The sequence below is a fragment of the Falco punctatus genome, assembly GCF_963210335.1.
Source record: "Falco punctatus genome assembly, chromosome: 2".
Classification (NCBI taxonomy): Eukaryota; Metazoa; Chordata; class Aves; order Falconiformes; family Falconidae; genus Falco; species Falco punctatus.
Window position 1 is genome coordinate 15683581 of NC_137581.1, and position 20146 is coordinate 15703726.

At 41.2% G+C, this 20146-nt stretch overlaps 2 protein-coding genes across 13 annotated transcripts in view; both read left to right on the top strand.

The window, feature by feature from the left end:
- The window catches only part of YAP1 (Yes1 associated transcriptional regulator), a 98603-nt gene extending 94434 nt beyond the window's left edge, over nt 1–4169 (top strand). For all 8 annotated transcript variants that reach the window (XM_080376492.1, XM_080376494.1, XM_080376493.1 and 5 more), the window contains one exon: nt 53–4169. In XM_080376492.1, coding sequence (XP_080232618.1) covers nt 53–291 — 239 coding nt within the window. In that variant the 3' untranslated portion in view covers nt 292–4169. The remainder of the gene's footprint in view (nt 1–52) is intronic.
- Nucleotides 4170–4316: 147 nt separating this feature from the next.
- The window catches only part of LOC308059339 (uncharacterized protein), a 31131-nt gene continuing 15301 nt past the window's right edge, over nt 4317–20146 (top strand). For all 5 annotated transcript variants that reach the window (XM_080376511.1, XM_080376512.1, XM_080376513.1 and 2 more), the window contains exon 1: nt 4317–20032. In XM_080376511.1, the coding sequence (XP_080232637.1) occupies nt 19975–20032 (58 nt within the window). In that variant the 5' untranslated portion in view covers nt 4317–19974. The remainder of the gene's footprint in view (nt 20033–20146) is intronic.

Consider the following 20146-nt stretch of genomic DNA (forward strand, 5'->3'; position numbering starts at 1 on the left):
GTTCGGTACTTCCAGTATATTTAATATCCATCTTGCTTTGTGTTATAACTAGGTGACAGTATCAGCCAAAGTAACATCCCATCCCATCAGAACCGTTTCCCAGACTACCTTGAAGCCATTCCAGGGACAAATGTGGACCTTGGGACACTGGAAGGAGATGGGATGAATATAGAAGGAGAAGAACTGATGCCAAGTCTGCAAGAGGCTTTGAGCTCTGACATCCTTAATGACATGGAATCTGTCTTGGCAGCCACAAAGCTAGATAAAGAGAGTTTTCTTACTTGGTTATAGGGGCCTCAGGGAGACTGAATTCTAAATCTGTGAAGGATCTAAGGAGATTAGGACATCTGTATCTGAAGCTCAGAACAAGCCAGGGTGGCACACTTTGGCTTGTGTTCAGAAAAAGTAGATGAACAAATATTCAACAAGATTCTTTCGTTTTGCTCTTCCTTGTCCATCGCTGCTGTTATATATTGCTGACTTTTTTCCACAGTTGACTCTGGAGAACAGACATCTTCTTGATCTTTTTCTATTGCTGTTGCAACTACTGTTCAAGGGGGGTGGGGAGGGATGATGAGCCTATTTGGATGACGAATGCCATTCCTTTTGTCCTAGTGTGCTCTTGCATATCGTTTTATCTAAGTACTCAGATATTATGAGAGTTAATTTCTGCATGTCACTGCTTGTAGTTTGCTCAGCTAGTTGTCTTCTGCTGCCTGTGGCAAGTGGTAAAACATGACATACTGGGGTGACAAGCCAAAAATGATGTATCTGGTCAAAAGAAGTCAATACTGATTTGGAGATATGACTTAAAGGAGGGCTGAAGACTGTTTGGCATTAAGTGTTTCTACTAGTAGCTCTTTTATTAGTCACAAAGTGCTCTTGTTCATATTTTATGTTAGAGTAAATCATGAGTCATTTTACATAGAAGCATATATGAACTTTGATTGTTGCCACATATTCTAGCCTAACTTTTGTTTGTCAAAAATAGTTTGATTATTTTTGTTAGTTGGTTTAACTATAGCTGTAGGATGGGAAGTAATTATAGGTGTTCTTTTTTTTTTAAAGAGTGAAATCTAAGGGTTTTTTTCTGATTTCACATAGTCTTATTTAAATCTGAATTGTCTGCTTTTTTATACTTAAAACATGCATTGTAGCCTGATAAGCTAGTGAGTACATAAACCAGTATGTTTTGCCTGTAACTTTTTTATGTTTTTAAAGGCTAGCTTTGAATGTAATCATTAGAATTCATGACCAGTGGCTTATTTTTCATGTTTATTTGCAAGAATTTGAATTAGAATCTGATTGCAGCAATGTAAAAGTTAGAATCCTAAGTGTCGTATGTACAATTTTTGAATGCATTTTAAAGTAGCAGAAACCATTTTAAAATGACAGATGCATTTAATCTCTCTTCTGATTTTCAGTTTTGATATCTAAGCTAGTTTAGATTTTAAAATCCTTAATGGAAAAAAACTTCATGAAAAGTTTCTTTCAAGTTAACATGGAAAAAGTCTGAACTATTAATATCACTCTAAGTTGCAATGAAAAGGCTAGAACACCAAAAAAAAAAAAAAACCTCCAGAACAACTCCTACGTGTAAGTTATCAAATTCTGTTTGGTGAAAAATAAGCCCTGGACACTATATGTAGAAGAATGTAAAGATATGTGTTAGATGGTGACATGAGCAGGTAATGAAGTGTATATTAGTAGTAGAGCTTAGCATGGGGTAGAGGTGAATATGAATTATCTTTATTTTAACAGGAAAAGATGTATCACTAAGTTGTCTGCAGGAGTTGACATAGTTTCCAAAGAGTATTTTTAAATGAACAAAATGAGCATGAATCAAACTTTGAGTATAAGCTATGAAGTTTTGTGGGGCTTTTGTTTTTTTCTGATGAAAAATAGTGTCACCAGGTAACACCTCTGTAATTAAGGGCCTGTCACCATTCTCAACGTGAGCCTTTATTTCAAAGGGTGTATAACATGACTATAATGATACTGTAAGCGTGAAACTTGGTTTTGAAAAAAATCTCAGCTAGCAGGGAATTCTCCTGGGGAGAGATTTTTTGGGGGTTTTTTTGTTTTGTGTTTTTTTTAAAAGACATTGGTTGGTTATTCAACTTAGGAACGAATCAGCAAAACAAAACGAAAAAACCCTGTATTATTATCATTTGGATATTTTTATGCTTCAGAAATAGTTCTGGTTTAGGATAATGTAAAGAATGAAAACTGAACCAAGTCTCATTTTAAAAACTGAAGCAGCAGAGGCAGAGATTTGAAATTAGCCACTGTAAATGTACACTTACTACTTTATGTAAGGATATTAGTGTTTGAATTACACAGAATTGTTTGTGGCTTGTTACGGGATAGAGCCAGGTTTTAAAGTACCAATTTTTAAAACACATCCACAATGACAATATTCTGCTACACCAATAATTCAGTGATTAATAGGCCACTTTTATTGTGCAATGACACAGTAGCTCCTAAAACAGTATATTGTGTCCAAGATAGGGATTTTAGTAGCATTTTTACAATTTCATTATCGACTTCTCTCTTCTTCCCTTCAGGAAAAAAAGACACTAAGTTGTTATAACTTGAATGGTCTGACATAAAACCACAACAGCAAGGAAATTCAGAGTTGATTCCATTTCAGTTGTCTTCCACAGTTGTATCCAGGTATAATAGCACATACAATGCACTGAGTGCAAACTCCTGACATGCTGTACCTTGCTACAACAGGGATGAGTACAGACCAGATTTTCTTTCCTTGCTTTTGTGTGTTTGTCACAGCTTTAATATTTGAATGTTTTCTTCTCATTGTAGAAACACTAAATGGCTTATACTGTATTTGGGTAGCACTGCTTAGGATAGATACTGACAAACTGGGAATCCTTGAACTGTTCTAACATTAATTATGTTTTGTGATACTTATTTTAATTGATTTTAATACATTTCCGTTCTCTCATTTATTAGGAAACATACCATAGAGATGCTGTACTGTTGGCAATCAAAAGTTAATTTGGAATTTTTTTTTTTTAATTCTGCAATTGCCTTGTTTGATGAAGTGGTTAAAATTGTTTGAAATGCAAAAGTGTTTTGGGTAGTATTTTATACTGATGTATATATTGAAACAGAAATCATTGTAATAATTGTAATAGCTTTTAGTTATAAATACACTATATGCAGACAGATGGGGCTGTACAGTACTGTGCTGTTCAACACCTGGGCAGGGCTACTGCCTGGGAACAGGTTGCAGTGTCAGTAAACCATATGGATCAAATATTGTACCATTCAGTGTTGGCGCTCACCAATGCAAAAGAAGAAGAGGCAATTTCAACATGATTAACACTACATAGCTTTCACACATCTGGTAAATTAGTACTAGAGTGACCTTTTCACTTACAAGCATGTTTTTTATACAAATTAACAGGTGTGCCTGTGTAAAATAATTTGTTTTCTGTATCCTGGAAAAAATACTCTCCACATTTAGAATGTTGTATGTTAGAGAACTCTTAAATGCACCCTTGTCAAAATTATATATATTAGTTACCAATGTTACTTTTAGATACAAGCATGACTGTAAGTTAGGTACTTAAGTACATTCTGTTACATTATTTTTCTTTATGTAATACTTTTTCAGTTGTTTTATTTGGTATAAATATATACTTTGTGCTTAAACATCTTTGTTTGTTTTTAACATTCAGTAGTATGTAAAGATACTGATTTCCCTCAGTAAGATGGATGCATTGAATTGTTGGAATTCCTATTGTAGTATGTCTGTTCTCATCCCGCTCATCACTGCTTTTGTAGTCATGAACTCCAGTCCTGCAAACATTCTGTGCAAGCTCACCTAAGAGACGGAGTCCCACTGAAGTCAGTGAAGGTTTAACATTAAAATATACATCTCTGCGTGATTGCAATAATGAAGAGACAGTGACTCTCGTGAGCCTCGTACAGTTTGTGTAAAACAATACTTCCATTGCATATGGCACTATAGTGAGAGCTGGTAACAACATCTGTTATCTACTATAAGAAAGCATCCACTTTTTGCAGATATGCTGGCAATGTTCAGGATTTTCCCACGTAGCAGATACATTTTTGGCTAACTCTACGTTTATACAATAATTTGTGGCAGACTATCAATAAAGACACACTATTTTCATTTCCAAGTTTTGACTTATGAATTGTGAAATATGTATTGACATACCTTGCAAGTGTCTGAAGATTTTTAGTTAAAAAAAATCTTCACAGGATTCATTAATTTTGACCTCCTGTAAAACAGTAATTCTGAAAGGTGTCTTTTTAGTGTAATGCAGTTTGTGATGGCTGACATCATGCACTGTTTGCATTTTAGCAGTTCCAGAGTTACTACTATTCAGCGCTGAAATGCCTCAACCCTGTGAAACTCAGTGCAGTTGTGTGCTTTCTTAGTTCAAAGTCCAGGGCTGGGTGCTTCTATCACTTTGTCTTTTACTTGTGAGTTCGTAGCTACGTTTATTCACTCGGATCCTTTGAATTTAAACCTAACACCACACCTTGCACCTGGGAGTAGAAAGCCAGTGCCAGGGCATGACAAGGCACCGATTTAACTTGCTGATATCACTCCCATATATGAGGTGGTGACATACTGCAGTAGCTGAAGTATGAGTGACCTTCTGAGGCAGCCCTAAATAGACTGTATTGCAGGAAAGCAGGATATCTGGTCCAGGTGTTCCAGGCTCGCTTGGCAATTCTTTCTGAAATATTTTCAGCACTTAATTAAAAATAAAAAGTATTTGTTTCAGTAACAAGCCAGAAACAGTATGCTTCCAAGGAAGCTTTGGGTCTTCTCTATGCCAATGTACAAGTTCCCAGCAAAAAAAGTGTTTTTCACCTAGGATCATTAACAAAATAATTGCTTGAGATCAGGCTATGATCAGTCTAGCACCTCCTGTTTTGGAAGTTCATTTGGAGATAAAGTGGGCCCTCTTTTATTGGCAGTATCAGCATCCATAGTTTATATCTTCCTTCTGAAGAGTAAAGGTGTGCTTCTTGCCCCTTGGCATCACCACTTATTGCTGACAATAGTTACCACCCCCTCTAAGTCTGCGTGTCATCAAGATAGGAGGATGTCTGTACAGCATGAGAAATCTTGGTTGACATGAAACGGTAAAACCAGCACTAACTGAAGAACCAAATCGTGTTTAGAGTATAGGTTAGAGATTTGTACCAACTACCGTATCCAGTATTTAACGTCTCTTAAACAAAAAAGCCAGTATGTTTTTCCTTCAAAGGAAAAAGATTAAGAAAGCATGTTGAATTAAGGAATGTGTAAATACAGTACATCTGACAAAGCTGCCTAATAGATTTTTTTAGATTTTTTTTTTTGTGGAAAACTCATGATTTGTACTTTTCCCGACATACTCCTCTCTCTAATGCAGAGGTTGTAATAGTGAATGCTGCAGATGTAGGCTGTAACTGGCGGGTATTATTCTCTCTATATGGCAGTGAAGCTGGCCACTCTGACTATAGTATTTTCTATATTAAACTGGCTTGTATTAGAACATGAGAGGCAAAGTAATTTTATTGGATTTTCCTGTCTTTTATTAGGAAGTGATTTTTTTGTTTGTTTTATTAAAGGGGGGAGGTAGTCAGGAGCAGCCCAAGAGGCTTTTTCTTTGATGTTAATGTGACAACAAAATAGAGCTCCATAAAAATGGTGTCTCACCTGAAATGCCCTTTCTCCTCCCATATATGTTATTTCTGAGCAGCTCTTCCATGTTTTAAATTATTGTATTCACCATCTGTGAGTTTTGCTTGCCTAATACCTAAAGGCTGGGACGGCAGCGCCAGATGCTGCCCACCCCCACGGAGAGCAGGCTTCCTGCTCTCTGGAATTCAGATGTCGATGTCCTGTCTAAGGTCTGTCATGTAACGCAGAAATCACAGTCTGACTCCAAACGTGCTGCCTAACTACTGTGACAGGATGGTTATTGGCAAGCTTGATTTTTTTGAACCTTTCCTGTTCAGCTTTCCTCTTTCATTGCTGGGATTTCTGCAGCCAGCTGCCAGCACAGGGGCACAGGGTCCCCTGGCCAGTGCCACCACCAGCTGGAGGACTCCTCACCAGCACTTCAACCTGATGTTAATGGTGAGATTTTTTTTTACCAGCTGACAGGTTTATTCAGTCTGTCACTCACAGTTCCATTGTTAGGCATGCAAACACGTTGGTCTCGGCTCTCTTGACTGACAAGTGACCCTTTTCAGACCTCGCCAAGCGGCACATCCCTTTCATACCCATCATCCACTGCCGAAAAGTGTGACCCAGAGGCCTTTAGGAGGTTCAGCTGTAATTCTAGACTTCCAAGTTTACAGTTGAAACAAGATACTGTTTATGTATGCGTATGGAAAAAGTCCCAGACCCACACTTTAAGAAATGTCATGTTTTAGGTGGTGACACCTCACAGCAAATGGCAGCAACCGTGAGTTGCCTTCTGGTTAGACCAGTGGCCCTCAGCCTGTGTGGTCTGTGGTCTGCAAGGGGCTGTGGGTGTCTCTTTAGCCCAAGAGGTTGCTGGCGGGAGCAAAGCCTGTGTGGGAGCCTTACACTTGCTGTACAGGAGAGATGCGGAGTGCTGCTGAGAAGTTTCAGAGCCTACAGAAGGTGATGACGCTGGACTTGTTAAAGCTCCCCTGCTGCTGCAGCCTGTACCCGCCACCACCTTCACCCCTGGCAAGTCTAACAGCTGCGTTAAAGCCCTGGGTTTTTAGATTTATATACTCCAGTACGTAAAACTGTGACTTCCTTTATGTCTCAATTTTTGTTTTTCACTTAAGACATGACCCTCCTGTTAAAGGTCTTTGCTCCTGTAAACAGCCTTTCAGGACCTGATAATCTTTATGTGGATACAGATTCCTCTAAGAATTAATCTGAATCTGATAAGTACCCATTGATCACTGAGCAATAGCAATTTCTCTTTGCAGCTTATTGGCAAGAATGCTAGAAAACCTGTCACCCAAGCAGTAATACCAGTATCCAAGTTCCTCTCATCTGTGTGTCAGCTGTGGCTTGGAAAAAAGCTGGTTTTACGTGAAAATCCAGAATTGTGGTAAGGTTCAGGTTCCTTACAACCGTAATCTCTGCCAGTGAAGTTTACTGTTGTGATACATGGAATTTGCTTTATCATCACCTTGAAAATAAAATGATGAAGTCTGGTGAGTTCCATGAAAACGGGAAGGAAGAGCTGTACTGCTGTATGAGGCCAGAGTTTTTTAGCTGCTTTTAGAAATGTCTCGTTTCTAACGAAGTGAAGACATCTGGTGGACTTGTCTCTTTGTGGCAAGTGGCTTCACATTTGCTTGCATTTTATTTTTAGTGTCACTAACATTTAAAACAGATGACCATGTTATTGAAGCGAGTGCATCGGTGACAACTGAAACAAAGGAAAAAGATGTTTTTCAAAATGCAATCTAGCTGGGCACGCGCTGCCCTGGATAAAGAGGATGCCCGCCCTGTAGTGGCACATCTGACTCTCTGCTCAGCTTTGTTACCATTTCGCAGGAAAGTTGTATGGCATGATTTTATTTGTGTCCAGGGAGCACTGAAATGTTAATGCTTGCAAAATGCTTTGAGGGTGAAGCATTACTTGAGAGTTTCCTATTAATTCAGTCTCAAACCGTGCTATTTTGGGGGTCTTTTACTGAGTGGCATCACCACATAGGAATGTAATTTTTGTAATGTAGTATAAGGTCTGCATCTGATTCTGCTAGCTTAAACCCACAAATACATGACAGAAAGGTAATATGTTAGTGCATATCAGATGATAGTTTTCATTTGCACGTGGGCGCTCATTAGGAAGGGTGAGCTGTTTCAGGTTAGCCCTCCTCTGCTGCTCACCAGTTCACTTGAATTACTTGTATTTGGTGGACGACAAGAGTGTGCAGTTACCACTGACAGATAAATACTGCACCAGCCTGTCCTTCTCTGAAAGCTTTTGTGCTCAAGTCCTTCTGTTTTTAGCTATTTTTCAGATCCAGAGCTTTATCTGGTCTTCTTTCCACAAAGCTGAAGTAATCTTTTAGGTGTACATTAATTAATTATGAGTGTGAGAGGGAGAAAATCTTGCATTGTTATACATATATACACATAGAGGAATGCTGCTGGCATTTGCATCTGTATCTATATATAGACTCACTAATTTCCTGCCTAAAGATAACTCAGATTCTCACGAGGATTACAATATTTGTTCTAGGTCCAGAAGAAAAAAACCAAAGTGCCATCCCAGACGTAAAAGTCTGCATGGTTGGTGCTTATTTTTAAAATCTTCTGGGTTTTAGGTGTGATGTAGGAGCATTTCAATCAGAAAACCAGAATGAATAATGAGAGGGAATGTGAACACACATGTTATTCAGCTGTGCTGCCTCTCAAGGAACCAGTCTTGAGTAGCTGTAGCACGCCACATATGAGTTAGTTTAGCTTTTGGGGACATAAAGGCACCTTGCACACACAACAAACCCCAAACCAAAGGGGTGGGATAAGAGAAGATGTGTTGCCAGTCACTTCCCTCCTGTGGGAGTGCGTCTTGCTTTTCAGCTGGGACAGGGGGGAGGGTGGCTTCAGATACCGTTTGTCTACACTGAAGTTTACCTTCAGGTTTAATGCATAATCCATGCTATGCATCTTAGTACATGCACATTCTGTAACTGCACAGGCGTGTATGTGCATACACAAAGAGATGCGTATGGCTGAGGCGATAGAGAACTGGTATGTTACGGAGCCAAATGTTTCCTCGTGGCAGGTAATGGGCACCCAGTACAGCTAACTGCCATGTTCCACCGGTACATAGCGCATGCTACGCTACTTGCTCAAGTTACTTCTTTTAAATAGAGATTAAGATGGTTTTGGATTACTTCCCCCTCCCCAGGATCCCATGACGGTTGCTGGGGTTTCTTTTGTTTTTGAAGATTTAAGCTGCCTCCGTGGGTGGGCCTAGACTCTGTTAAAATGTATTAACGTGCGGATTTATTCTGCACTTGAGTATAACTATTTCTGTGCTATGACTTTTGTTGCTAGGTATTTCTTTAGTAGAACAGTAGCGCTGGAATATAAGATGACAAGCTGGTGTCCAGGCATTTGAAGCCGATTCAGGGTGCTTTTCAAGTCAGAAGTCTTTGACCTTAGGTTTTGAATCAGCCCTTTGGACTGCGTGCGGTGCTTGCATAGGTCCTAGTCTGCTACTTGAACAAAGTTTTATATCCCATAATAGGCAAACTAAGTGCTCTAACTGCTTCTAGCACTGACTCCAGTGGCCACTCTCTTAGGCTTTTCTTTTTCTTTTTTTTTCTTTTTCTTTTTTTCCATTGTGTCATCTGTAAAAACGTATGATATACTCTCCGTGTTATTCAGATACTCAGATCTCAGCGAGGGTGTTTGCATTTTATGGATTTACATGTGTTAATAAATTTGCATATATTTGTGAATTGTATTTAGAAATACACAAAATTTGGAGGGGCTCTGAGTGTGCTATAAGACAAGATCAGACAGAGGACTGTTTGGAGAAAAAAATGGAGGTGAACCAATACAGACAGATACCCAAGTGTGTACTCAGAAATAGTCAGCTACAGGAATTACAGGTTAGGACCTGGTAGCTCAGCAGATATTGTGGCTCAGGAGAACAACACAGAATTGATTTATCTGTCAGGTTTTTGCTGTAATAAAAATGCATATGCTGTCATGAGATGCACAAATGCAAATAAAACAGACACAAGGCTATGCTGGTTCATATTGGTGAGCAGCTGGAGTGCTGGTCAGCCTTTTGGGTGTGAAGCATTTGATGAAAGACATGGACTGAAAATGGCTCAGAGGAAAGTAGTGATGATAAGAAAAATGTGAGAGAGGATGATTACAGTAGTTGGGCCGTTTGCCTAGAGAAAAGCTGATTAAATTGTTGAAGACGATCTTCAAGTAAAAAGCAACTGCTGCTATGAATCTATTATCCACCAAGCACAGGATGTGAAGCCATCGGTTACACTGTGGTGAGATGAACTTCAGGTTAGGAAAACCTGCTCTTCTGGGTGTCTTGCTGGGGTGCCTGAGGTGTCTGTAGTTGCTCTGTCACGGGAGAATTCAAAGAACATGTTAGATGAGCATCTCTCAGAAATGGGGTAGAGCTGAACCAGCCTCGGGGTGGTTAAGCGATCTGGCTGACCTCCGAGGTCCGCTCCCCAGCACCATCTCGAAGAACAGGGACCACTGTTAGAGCTCAAGCGCTAGGTTAGAAAATGCAGGTTCCCAGAGCTTCAGACCAGCTGGCCTCTTCCATCTTTGACTCAGCTGGTAACCACTGTTGTTCCTGTGATTTGTTGTTAGCTAAGGTAAACACCTCAGAAAGGTGCAGTTTTGAGTGGCACTTCATCTGGCAATTCCTTACAGTGGACAATCACACTGTAAAGATGTCTAAAAATAGGGGGTGGGGGGGTGGGGGGGGTGGTGGAACTTACTTGCTATTTACGTTTGTCCAGTTTGGGTTTCCAAACACTGGTTCTTTCTCTGCTTAAGAAGTCTTTTAGCACCTGCTCTTTTTTTCTATTGAAAATATTTACATGTTTTAATTAAGCTCAACTGCTTTAATAAACTGGACAAAATGCTTGCACCATGGTAAAGGGCACTTTAGTGCTATCTGTCTTCTAACTAAACATACTGCATGCGTTCAAGTTGTCTGTGAATTAACCCAGCTAGTCGAGTTTGAGTGGGGCCAAGATACAATAGATTGAGCACAGCTCCCACTTAGTAGGAGAAAAGCCTCCTGCGGAGAAGTAAAATCATCCTGAAAATCATCCAGCCTTTGTGGAAAAGATGTATTTTTGGCTGAAACTCTAAGGGAACTACTGATGAGCTTGAAGCTAAGCCCAGATACCAGCGTTGGCAAAAACAAAAGCATCAAACTGGGTAAGAGGGGAAAAAATCCAGCAGAAGTGTGTGGTCTTTTCTGATGGAACAGTCTTGCACGTTCTCTGGTGCAGAGCAGTGTGGTAAAAATGATGGCCTGCAGACTTCTACATCATTTGTTTACTGGTATATTTCCCTTAAGGCAGTGGGATATTTCCCACCCCCTTCACCTCAAAACTTTCTCTTTATGATACTTTTTTTTTTTTCCCCCTACTGAGGAAGGTCTTCCTTGTAGTTGACTTTCTGCTGTTCGCAATTATGCCCTTGACTAAATAAGCTTCACGAGACTTGAAAGAGATTTTTTTTTTTTTTTTTTTTTAATATAGACCTGTTTGGGAGTCTGGAGCAATTTCAGTAGGTTAAGATGAAATGCTCCGTGTTTGGCTCAGGATCATTAAATAATTCATGGCACTTACTGCCAAGCAAGGACTATTTCATATGCTGTTTTCCTGGCTAAATTCCAACTTGGCTAATTCGTGTGCCCACCTAAATTCCTCCTGCGTGTTTGAATAAAGGAGATGATAGTCTTCACTTGCCCCTTTAAAACGCTTGTGCCCCATCTGGCTCGTGCAGCCTGCCTTCCACAGGTGCCTGTTTCATGGGTGGGTAGGCGATAACTCCTATTATGTAAAATACTTCGGGCTCTCTCAGGATGAAAGGTGCTGAATGTATGCAAGTCGTTTATTATTTTGCTCAGAGCCTGCCAGTTCTGCCTGAGCTGGAGACATGCACGACCTGTTCTGACTTTTCCAAAACAGGTTTTAATGTGCGCTAAACCCATTTGCCAGCACTGCTGCTTTTGTTTCTAAATTTACCCTGTTGCACAGCTGATTAGGGAGAAAGGAAGCAATGTATCTTGAAACTCTCAGGAGACAGCCCCTCCCTCAAGATGTACTTTAGTGACCTAAATGTACAGCGAACAACACGTGAGAGGTGGAGTTTCAAGCCTGGGCATGCCAGTTTAGGTGATACCATCAAAGCGTTTGTCATTTCCTTTAGAAGTTCACTAGCATTATTTTTTCCCCTCACATGTTGTGTGGGTTTTGTTTGTTGGTTTGTTTTTTTTTTTAAATGCAGACAAGAGAGCATTGGTACTTCTCTCTGCCCTGCATCGAAGAGGTGGGACTTTCAAGATTTGGGGATCAGCAACGTCAGCGCTGGAGTAGGTGAAGTGTTTTGGTGAGCTTAAACTAGAGCTTTGGAGCTAGGAGTGGGTTTTGTTTGACTCCTTTATCATTTTGGCAAATACTTTGGGAAGTATGGTCTCTCTCTCTTCTATTTTTGGTTAGAGGGATGGGAACACTTTGTTCCTTTCAAGTAGTATTTGAGTCCAGTTAGGAGAGAACTCCTCCGCAGGCTTGTGCCTTCTGCCTTGCACCAAAGACAACACACCACCTTTCTGAGGATATTAACTGTGCGATACCCAGCCTGCGTCTCGTGCCAGCAATCAAGATGCCCGATCTACAAAATGCACCGATTCTCTTGATTCCTTGGTACGGAAAACAAGAAATTAAAATATAGTCATTTTATACAAGCAAGTTTTTCTCGTTTGCTTTGCGTGGAAAGGCGAACAGCAAAACCAGGAATTTGGTGCTTCTGACTGGTGAAGCGGTCACTAGTGAGTGGATGGGTAGGGGTCCCGTGCAGAAGCACAAGCTAGACCCTGAACTGTAACAGAGCAGAGACTCTTGGCAAACCTCCTCCCTTCACGTGCCTCACCTGTGAAATGGGTATTGTTAATTTGCCACTATGAAGGTAACTTGATTTCTCAAGTCATTTCAAGGTTTCTTTCCCTTTGCAAGCTAACAAGTTATTCTTAAAAGGCATCCACCAAAAAAAAACACAACCAAAAACAAACAAAAAAACAATACAAAACAACAAAAAAACCTCAAACCAAACCAAAAAAAAACTAGGGTTAAGAACTACCCGAACATTTCCTGAAAATATGAAAACTGGACCCCAGAAAGGCTTCCTTAGGAGTCAAGGTACTCTTGGCCTCCTGTTCTCCAGAGGTATTTCAAGTGCCTTCTCTGAAGCCTAGCTTGTCAACAGCATCCCCTTGGTAGGCTTGGCGATGCTCGCATCTGCCCCAAAACTCTGGCGTGCCAGAAACCGCCCCAGCAAGCCTAGTGTGTCTCCTTTCTTACCAGAAGTTGCTGGGACTCTGTGGTGCTTTAGACACTGCACAACTTTTTCTACAAAAAAGCAGAAGCAGAATGCTACTTAGTCAAATCACAGATACAGAAATTAATTATTGCAGGTAGTACAGACCCTGGAAATTTCTCCCTGGGATGCTCTTCAACTGTATTCACTGTTCAGTATAAACCTGCTAATGCTATACTGTCTAGCAAGATGAGGGAAACAGAAATCTTTAGTCAGACTCAGTATTGGAAAAAATGGTTGCCAAGGTGTAAGTAACCATGCAGGCATCCCCAGTACAATTACTGCAATGAGAGCACAGGCATTCATCTGTTATTTCCCATGAATTTTACTAATCCTGTAAAGCTACCTTAAAATGTTTTTGCCAAAAGGTAAATTGCTTGATTCATCCATTTTGTAGCTATTAGGAGTCTCTACATCATTTACCAAAAAAAAATCATTACGTGACCTTTGCCGTGATTCTTTAGTGGAGGGTGTGATGGCCAGGTGTCAGAAATGTATATAAATCCCATTCCCAGGGTGTCGTTCAATTATCAAACCTGACCACAGTTAAAACTTCAGGAACACTGAATTAAGTGCATCCTTCCAGAATGTGGATAGATAAAAGCAAGCACAGAGCCAGCTAATCCAGCACCCTTTTGGATAGCTGTTGCTATGCTGTAAACTGCAAATTAATAATACAATTGTTTATTTAGGTCCCATTTTTTTCTTCTGTCTGGGGGAAAAAAAAAAAATTACTTTGAAGCACAGCTGAGGGGGCAGTAGGAGGTGCATCCTCTAAAAGTTATTTCTCCATTTAGCTGGAATTTTTTCCCCCAATTTACAGTAGTAGTTCATTTAAAGCTATTACTTTCAAATTGTTCCTTGGTTTTGGCTTTAAATAATGTAATAGAATAGCTGAAGTTGATACCAGCAGAGCCACCCCCCAGCTGACCTTGAGCTGTCCCCCTGCCACTGCAGGCCATGGGGTTTTGTGTGACTGAATGAATCACCCTAATCCTAAACATGCAAATTATTCTTGTCTGCTACAGTTTTAAATAAGCTTGGAGCTCTGCACAACATAATTAAGTGACAGGGAACTCTGAACATTGCTTCCAGCCTCAAGTAAATCACAGATCTGCGTATGGGACCTCCAACAAACTAAATCCAGCTTGTTTAAAATGTTTAAATACTTCCACGTTTTTAACCTTCCCTTTGCAGTGTGAATTCCACCTTGGCGTTCAAAGATCTGGGAAGAACTGCCAAGGGGATCACAATAAATGAACAGTCTACAAATCACAACTGGGTTTTTTTTGTGCTTTTTGGCCCTTTCCATTTTCTTCTGGCCTAACTTTAGTACTTTTTTCAAACCGAAGGAGTCTGAAATGGATGCAGCCAGTCCTATCTGAAGCAGTAGTAGTCTTTCCCCTCCTCCTCCCAAACAGAATGGCCTCCTCAACGCACCTTTATGGAAAACTGAGATAAATAAAAACTCTCCCAGGAAAGAAGAAAATACTTGACAAGTAATTTTAAAGAGATGGAGTTTGCACAAGCTGCTTCCATAAAAAAGAAAAAGGAAATGTATCCTACTTAGCAGAGTTAGCTAATGCATGCACCAAACCATGGACCCCAAGGTGAGTAAGCTGACCCCAACAGCAATTCAGAAACTTCGGGGCTTTTCAGAGGAATATTGCTAGCAACCACACTAATTTTGAAAAGGTAGTAGATCAAAATGGACCCAGAATGTACAACCTGAATATCTTCTTGCTGATGTTTTGAAAACCAGAAGAGATTCTCATCAAAGATTACATTTATTTATATGCTTGAATTATATTTTTACCAAGTGTGAAGTAAATGGCAGAATAATTTTCTTGGGTTTGTTTTAAAATTTTATTATTCAACCAAAAATCTCTTATGCAGATCAGTGTTCAACTTTTGAACTGATGTCTTAAATTGAAGAATTTGCTTTGTCCTCAGTCCTTTGCCTCCTAAAAAATAATCCAGCCATAGTAGTCAATTGGGAATGTCCATTCCTAGATGCTTAATTGCTTCATAAATGCCCAATGTTAAACATTTGTAAAGGCCAGAATCTCAAACAGAAGAAAACATATAGATAAAACAAAAAAAAATCCCCGGCTCAGTATAAATCCGAATTGCGTTTATGATCCTGAAATAACTTTTTAAAGAGTCAGAGCAAAGCAGGGTATTTTTAGCTTAAGATTTCCTGGATCTTAATATATTTTATTTCTGTTAAATTTAACTTTAGCTTCATTATTTTTAGGTTGTGTTTGCTTTGGAACCATCCTAGCATCCTAAGCTATTTTTATTTTGTTCACGGTGCATATTTATTAAGTTAATGTCGTTACTTTAGCTTTTTTTTTGCTTTTTATGTTGATTTCATGCCATCAGTGTTGAAACAGCAAAAGGGCGTCATTTGTAGTCATAAAAAGAAAAACATCAGCCGCCTTCTTCTAGGTCAATCAATATTTTTTTTGTATGATAGATTAACCAGATCCTTGGTAACTGTATTTTGTTCTGCCGTAGTAAATAAAGAAGAAATCTCTCTGGCAGCTTAAACTGGATCTTCAGCTGCTGCATCCCCAGAAGTGGGCTCAGCTTCCTCCTTCCCTCCCCCTATTCACTTGTATATGAAGAAGGAGGGAATGAACTGCTGGAGGCACGAGGAGATCTGCTCCCCTCCCAGCTCCCAGGCAAACCACTGCCTGCCCAGGTACAACGGGGAGAAAAAGCCTTTGAAAGCACCTTGGAAGGAGGGCGACATGCATTAAGGAGTAATCTTGCTCCGTGGCAATGAGTCGAGGCTGAGATGCCACGAAGAGTTACTGTGCTTGGTGTTGCTGCAGATGCACGCTGAGGGGAAGCTGCAGAGCCCTTGCTTTCAGGTGATGTATTTGCAGTGGGACCTTCAGCTCTTGCCTATGTGACATGCTCGTTGCAGCTCTCATTGGACACCATGTCACCTACTAAACCCCTGAGTGAAAGAGAAAGGCTCAAGAGGTGATAAGGTCCTCTGTCAGCCTCCAGAGAGGCTGTTGCTGGGTGTGACTCAGTGCATCCCAACAGCCTCATCTGCCTGTGCAAATTTGCAGGAGACCTTGAAAAGTTTCCATAGTTTTTTATATATTTGTAAAAAACATTGCCCCGGTCATCACAAGAGACGTGACAGCTCCATTTAAAACTAAACAAAGAAGATTTGAAGTATGAAAAATCATATTGACTAAAACTTTGGCACTCAGACAGCACTTGGGACTTGAATGGAATTGAAAAATAAATAAATTCAGCACTATGTAGGCAAAGAAAGCCTTACCTCAGGATTATTTGCTTTATAATTTGTCCCACACAAAGAGCTATGTTAAGATTGCCAAACTAGAAGTCATGGGAATGACAGATTGAAGGCTGCCAGGCAATCCTACCCTGCCTTCTCATATACATTATTTATGCTTATTCATTGTAATATAGTCTTCAAATAAATATGTGTGCAAATTATCTTCCCTGCAGAAGCACATAATGAAAATACCCAGTGAATGAGCAACCAACCTATACTACGTAAAAGGAGCTTGAAGCCAATATTAATTTTTGAAATCTGGTGTTACTTCAGATTTTCTTGTTTCGGTACACGTTAAAACAATTTTTAGTTTTTCTATTGTAAAACTTTGAAAACAACTGTTCAAGAGCAACTGAAAAATATCTATAACTTTGCACACTGTGTTTTTGTTTCTGAATTTTGTTTCACTCTTAAACACGTTTTTTTTTCCCCTGGGAACATCTCCGCTTCCTGGAGCAAAGCTCTGCCCAGGCAGGTACCCCATCGCCAGCGGTGGCCAACAGCAGAGAGGTTGCAAGCACAGGAAAATGCACATGTGTACATATCTGCTTGACGTCTAGAGTATAGAATTATTACCAGAGACTGCAGTCTGTGAGTATAGTGTAGAAGCCCTGAATATTCTCCTGCCAGCTGGTAAGCATTTCAGTATTGACTACGTCATGTGGCAGTTACACAGATCTTTGCCTAATTAACTGTTGTGCAAAGAGCCATTGCATCTTGTCTTGAGCCTGGTCCCTGCTAATTTAATTTGATGTCGTCTGATTTTTGTAAAGGAAGAGAGGCTGGGGGATATTTTCTTGTTCACTTTCTTCCTATTTATATTTCATCATTTTCTCCTCAGTCCTCCCTATTTTTGAGATGAAAAGCTGTAGCTTGCTCAAGTACTTCCTGTGTGAAATTCATCCAAAACCTGCATGCCCTTGTAGCCCTTCTTGGAGCCTTTCCATTTCTATACTATCATTTTCAATAGAGAAAAGTGCCCAGAGATTTCCAGACATGAGCCCACCCTGGGTTTCTCCAGTGCATAATGGTGGTGTCTCCTCCGTTCTCCAGTCTCTGTAACCTTCAACCCATTCTGGTCAAGCTGATGAAGCTGGAACGTACTGACTATAGCAAAAGACATCACTTGAATGTATTCTAAATGACACTTGCACTACCTAGGAGCAAGGATGGCAATGCTGGAAAAATATTTCCTGGAACTTTCCCTTATTCCTGCTTTTCATTAATGCTTACCACCCTGGCATTTCTGTGCCTAATGTGTTACAAATTTTTTTCTACACCGTGCATTGAGATCCAAGCTCTTACCCCTAGGTGGGGTGGGGTGGTATGTTATGGTACAGTATGGTATGGTACAGTATGGTATGGTACGGTATGGTATGGTACGGTATGGTATGGTACGGTATGGTACGGTACGGTACGGTACGGTACGGTACGGTACGGTACGGTACGGTATGGTATGGTATGGTATTGTTGTGTGCTGATGGCAGCCAAGGGTGTTGCTGCTGAGCCAGCCCTCACCGGGGCAAGCTCACAACGCAGGACACTCCCCTAGAAACTTGAAATGCTGTTTTGAAGGAAAAAAAAAAAATCATTGCTGTGCATGAATTAAGAAATAAGGGTAAATATGCAATGTTGTTTGGGGTGCAATCATCTCAGTAGACTTTCTAAGTCAATAAGGGGTCTCTAAGCTGAGCTTATCCTTGTCTCCACTTAACTTAGAGTGATTAGAGAGATAATGGGGCTTTGGGGCAGTCAAAGTAAATTTCTAAACTGAGTCAGACCAACAGGGCCCTAGAAGCGTCCATTTGTCACCATTCCCTGTAAAAGAAACTGGTGCTGGCTTGGTTGGATGCAGTTGTCTAAGGCCAGCTGGGAGGAACCTCAACACTCAGGACCAAGTTGACTCTATCCGGAAAAGACAAGAAAGGTTGTACTGTTTTGCTGGTGAGGTCTCTGCATCCAGCTTCTCTCGCATGGAGAGGAGGCGGCAGCTGGAGAAGTTGTTCAGGATGACACTGAGAACTACACCTTGTTGACTTGGCCAGCAGCAGGGATGAGGGAATAGTCATTTGGGATGATACAGATAAATCTGAAGGTGAGGAGGGTCATTGGTGGCGTGAGGGTGTAGAGGTTACAGAATAATGAGGTTTAATGCAAGAGCTAAAAGGGTTCCAGGGTGCTGTCACTGGGGCTGAGCTGTCAGGAGGATGCTGGGATGTTCAGATGGTGCTGGGACCAAGAAGCCTGAGGGGCAGTGATCACTGGTGGCAACGTCATTGGGAAGATGCTGAGGTGCAGAACAAGGACATGCTGGCATGACTAAGGCAGAGGTTTAGTTTTACGGTGATTTTTTTTATGGGGTGAGGAGCTGGTGGGAGTGTGAGGGGAGACTGGCAGTTGACTTGGCTGGGGAAGAAAGGGATCATTAGGACATGTGAGTAAGGATACAGTTTATGGCCATTGCTTCTTGCCTTTCTTCAAGCTCCTCTTCCATAACTGCTCTGTGTTATGCTTCAGGGCCTGCAGCAACACATGGTATTAGGGCCTTTTGTCATCTCTCTGCAGCCCAGCCTGGCAACAGCTGCTCTTTCTTCCTCCCCAGGCTGCAAGGAAGGGAGCACAAGCAGCTAGTCTGGCTGTGCACCACATCTCACTTATCTCCTCCACAGCATCAGGGAACAGTGTGCATGACAGATGGCAGAGAAGTCTGCCTTGATCCCATGCTGAGGTGCTCCACCAAGGATAAGCACTAATGTATCTCCTTGGTGGAGAATTGAAGCTTTAGACCTAACCAGGGCACAGCAGTAACAGGCTTTCAGCCAGTGCAGGACGTCCCTGTGAGCGGGAAGAACCTCACGTGCCAGTCAACTTCCAGATTTCTGCTTATAAAGGAGGAAGAGGGTGACCTCAGCTCGGCTCTGGGCTCTGGAAAGGACATGGTAGCTATCACCAAGATGTTTTCTTCCCCCTCCCTTACATTATCCTCCCTCCTCCTCCTGACCACACTGATCCTCTTGTCCCACCAGTCAGCCTGCCCCAGCTCCTGGGCACTACTTTGGAGCGCTAGCATTTACCTTTCCAGCTCCTTATGTCATCACAGTTTTATTCTCACTGGTTTGTAATCCAAGTGCCTTTTTACCTTGCTACCTCAGCCCCAGTTCCCTGCTCACATCCAGCTCCAGCCCTGGGGCTCCCAGCGCAGCTGCAGCCTGGGTGCCCAGAGGCAGCAGCACTGGGCACATGCAGGATCCAGCTCTGCTGCCTGCTGGGGACAATCCTGCCAGGAGCTGGAAGCTGGCAGGGGACACAGCGTGCCCTGTGCTGACACAACCCTCTGCAAATTCATCTGCCAAGCTGACAAGTCTCTGCTAAAGTATGTGAGCTGAGACTTCTTAAAAACACATTTATAATTTGGCTACATCTTCTGGCATCGGGGTGACCTCCCCTTTCTTTTGCCAAATTTCAAGCTCTTGCTCAAATAAATGGTTGCCTAATCTTGCCCTGAAAACCACAGAACCATTTTTACTGAAACTGCCCTCCCCTTTTCTCCTCTGAAAAGAAAATGGAGGGGGAAAGAATCAGCCCCAGGCCAAGACTTGGCAGAAGACGTTTCAGCCTGGGTGAGTAACATCTAACAAACTTAGCAGCAACTGAAAGCAGGAGCTTGTAACGAGAACTGTCAGGCAGTGGTAATTACAAGCAGTGCTACCAACTCTATCTGCAATGTGCATCAC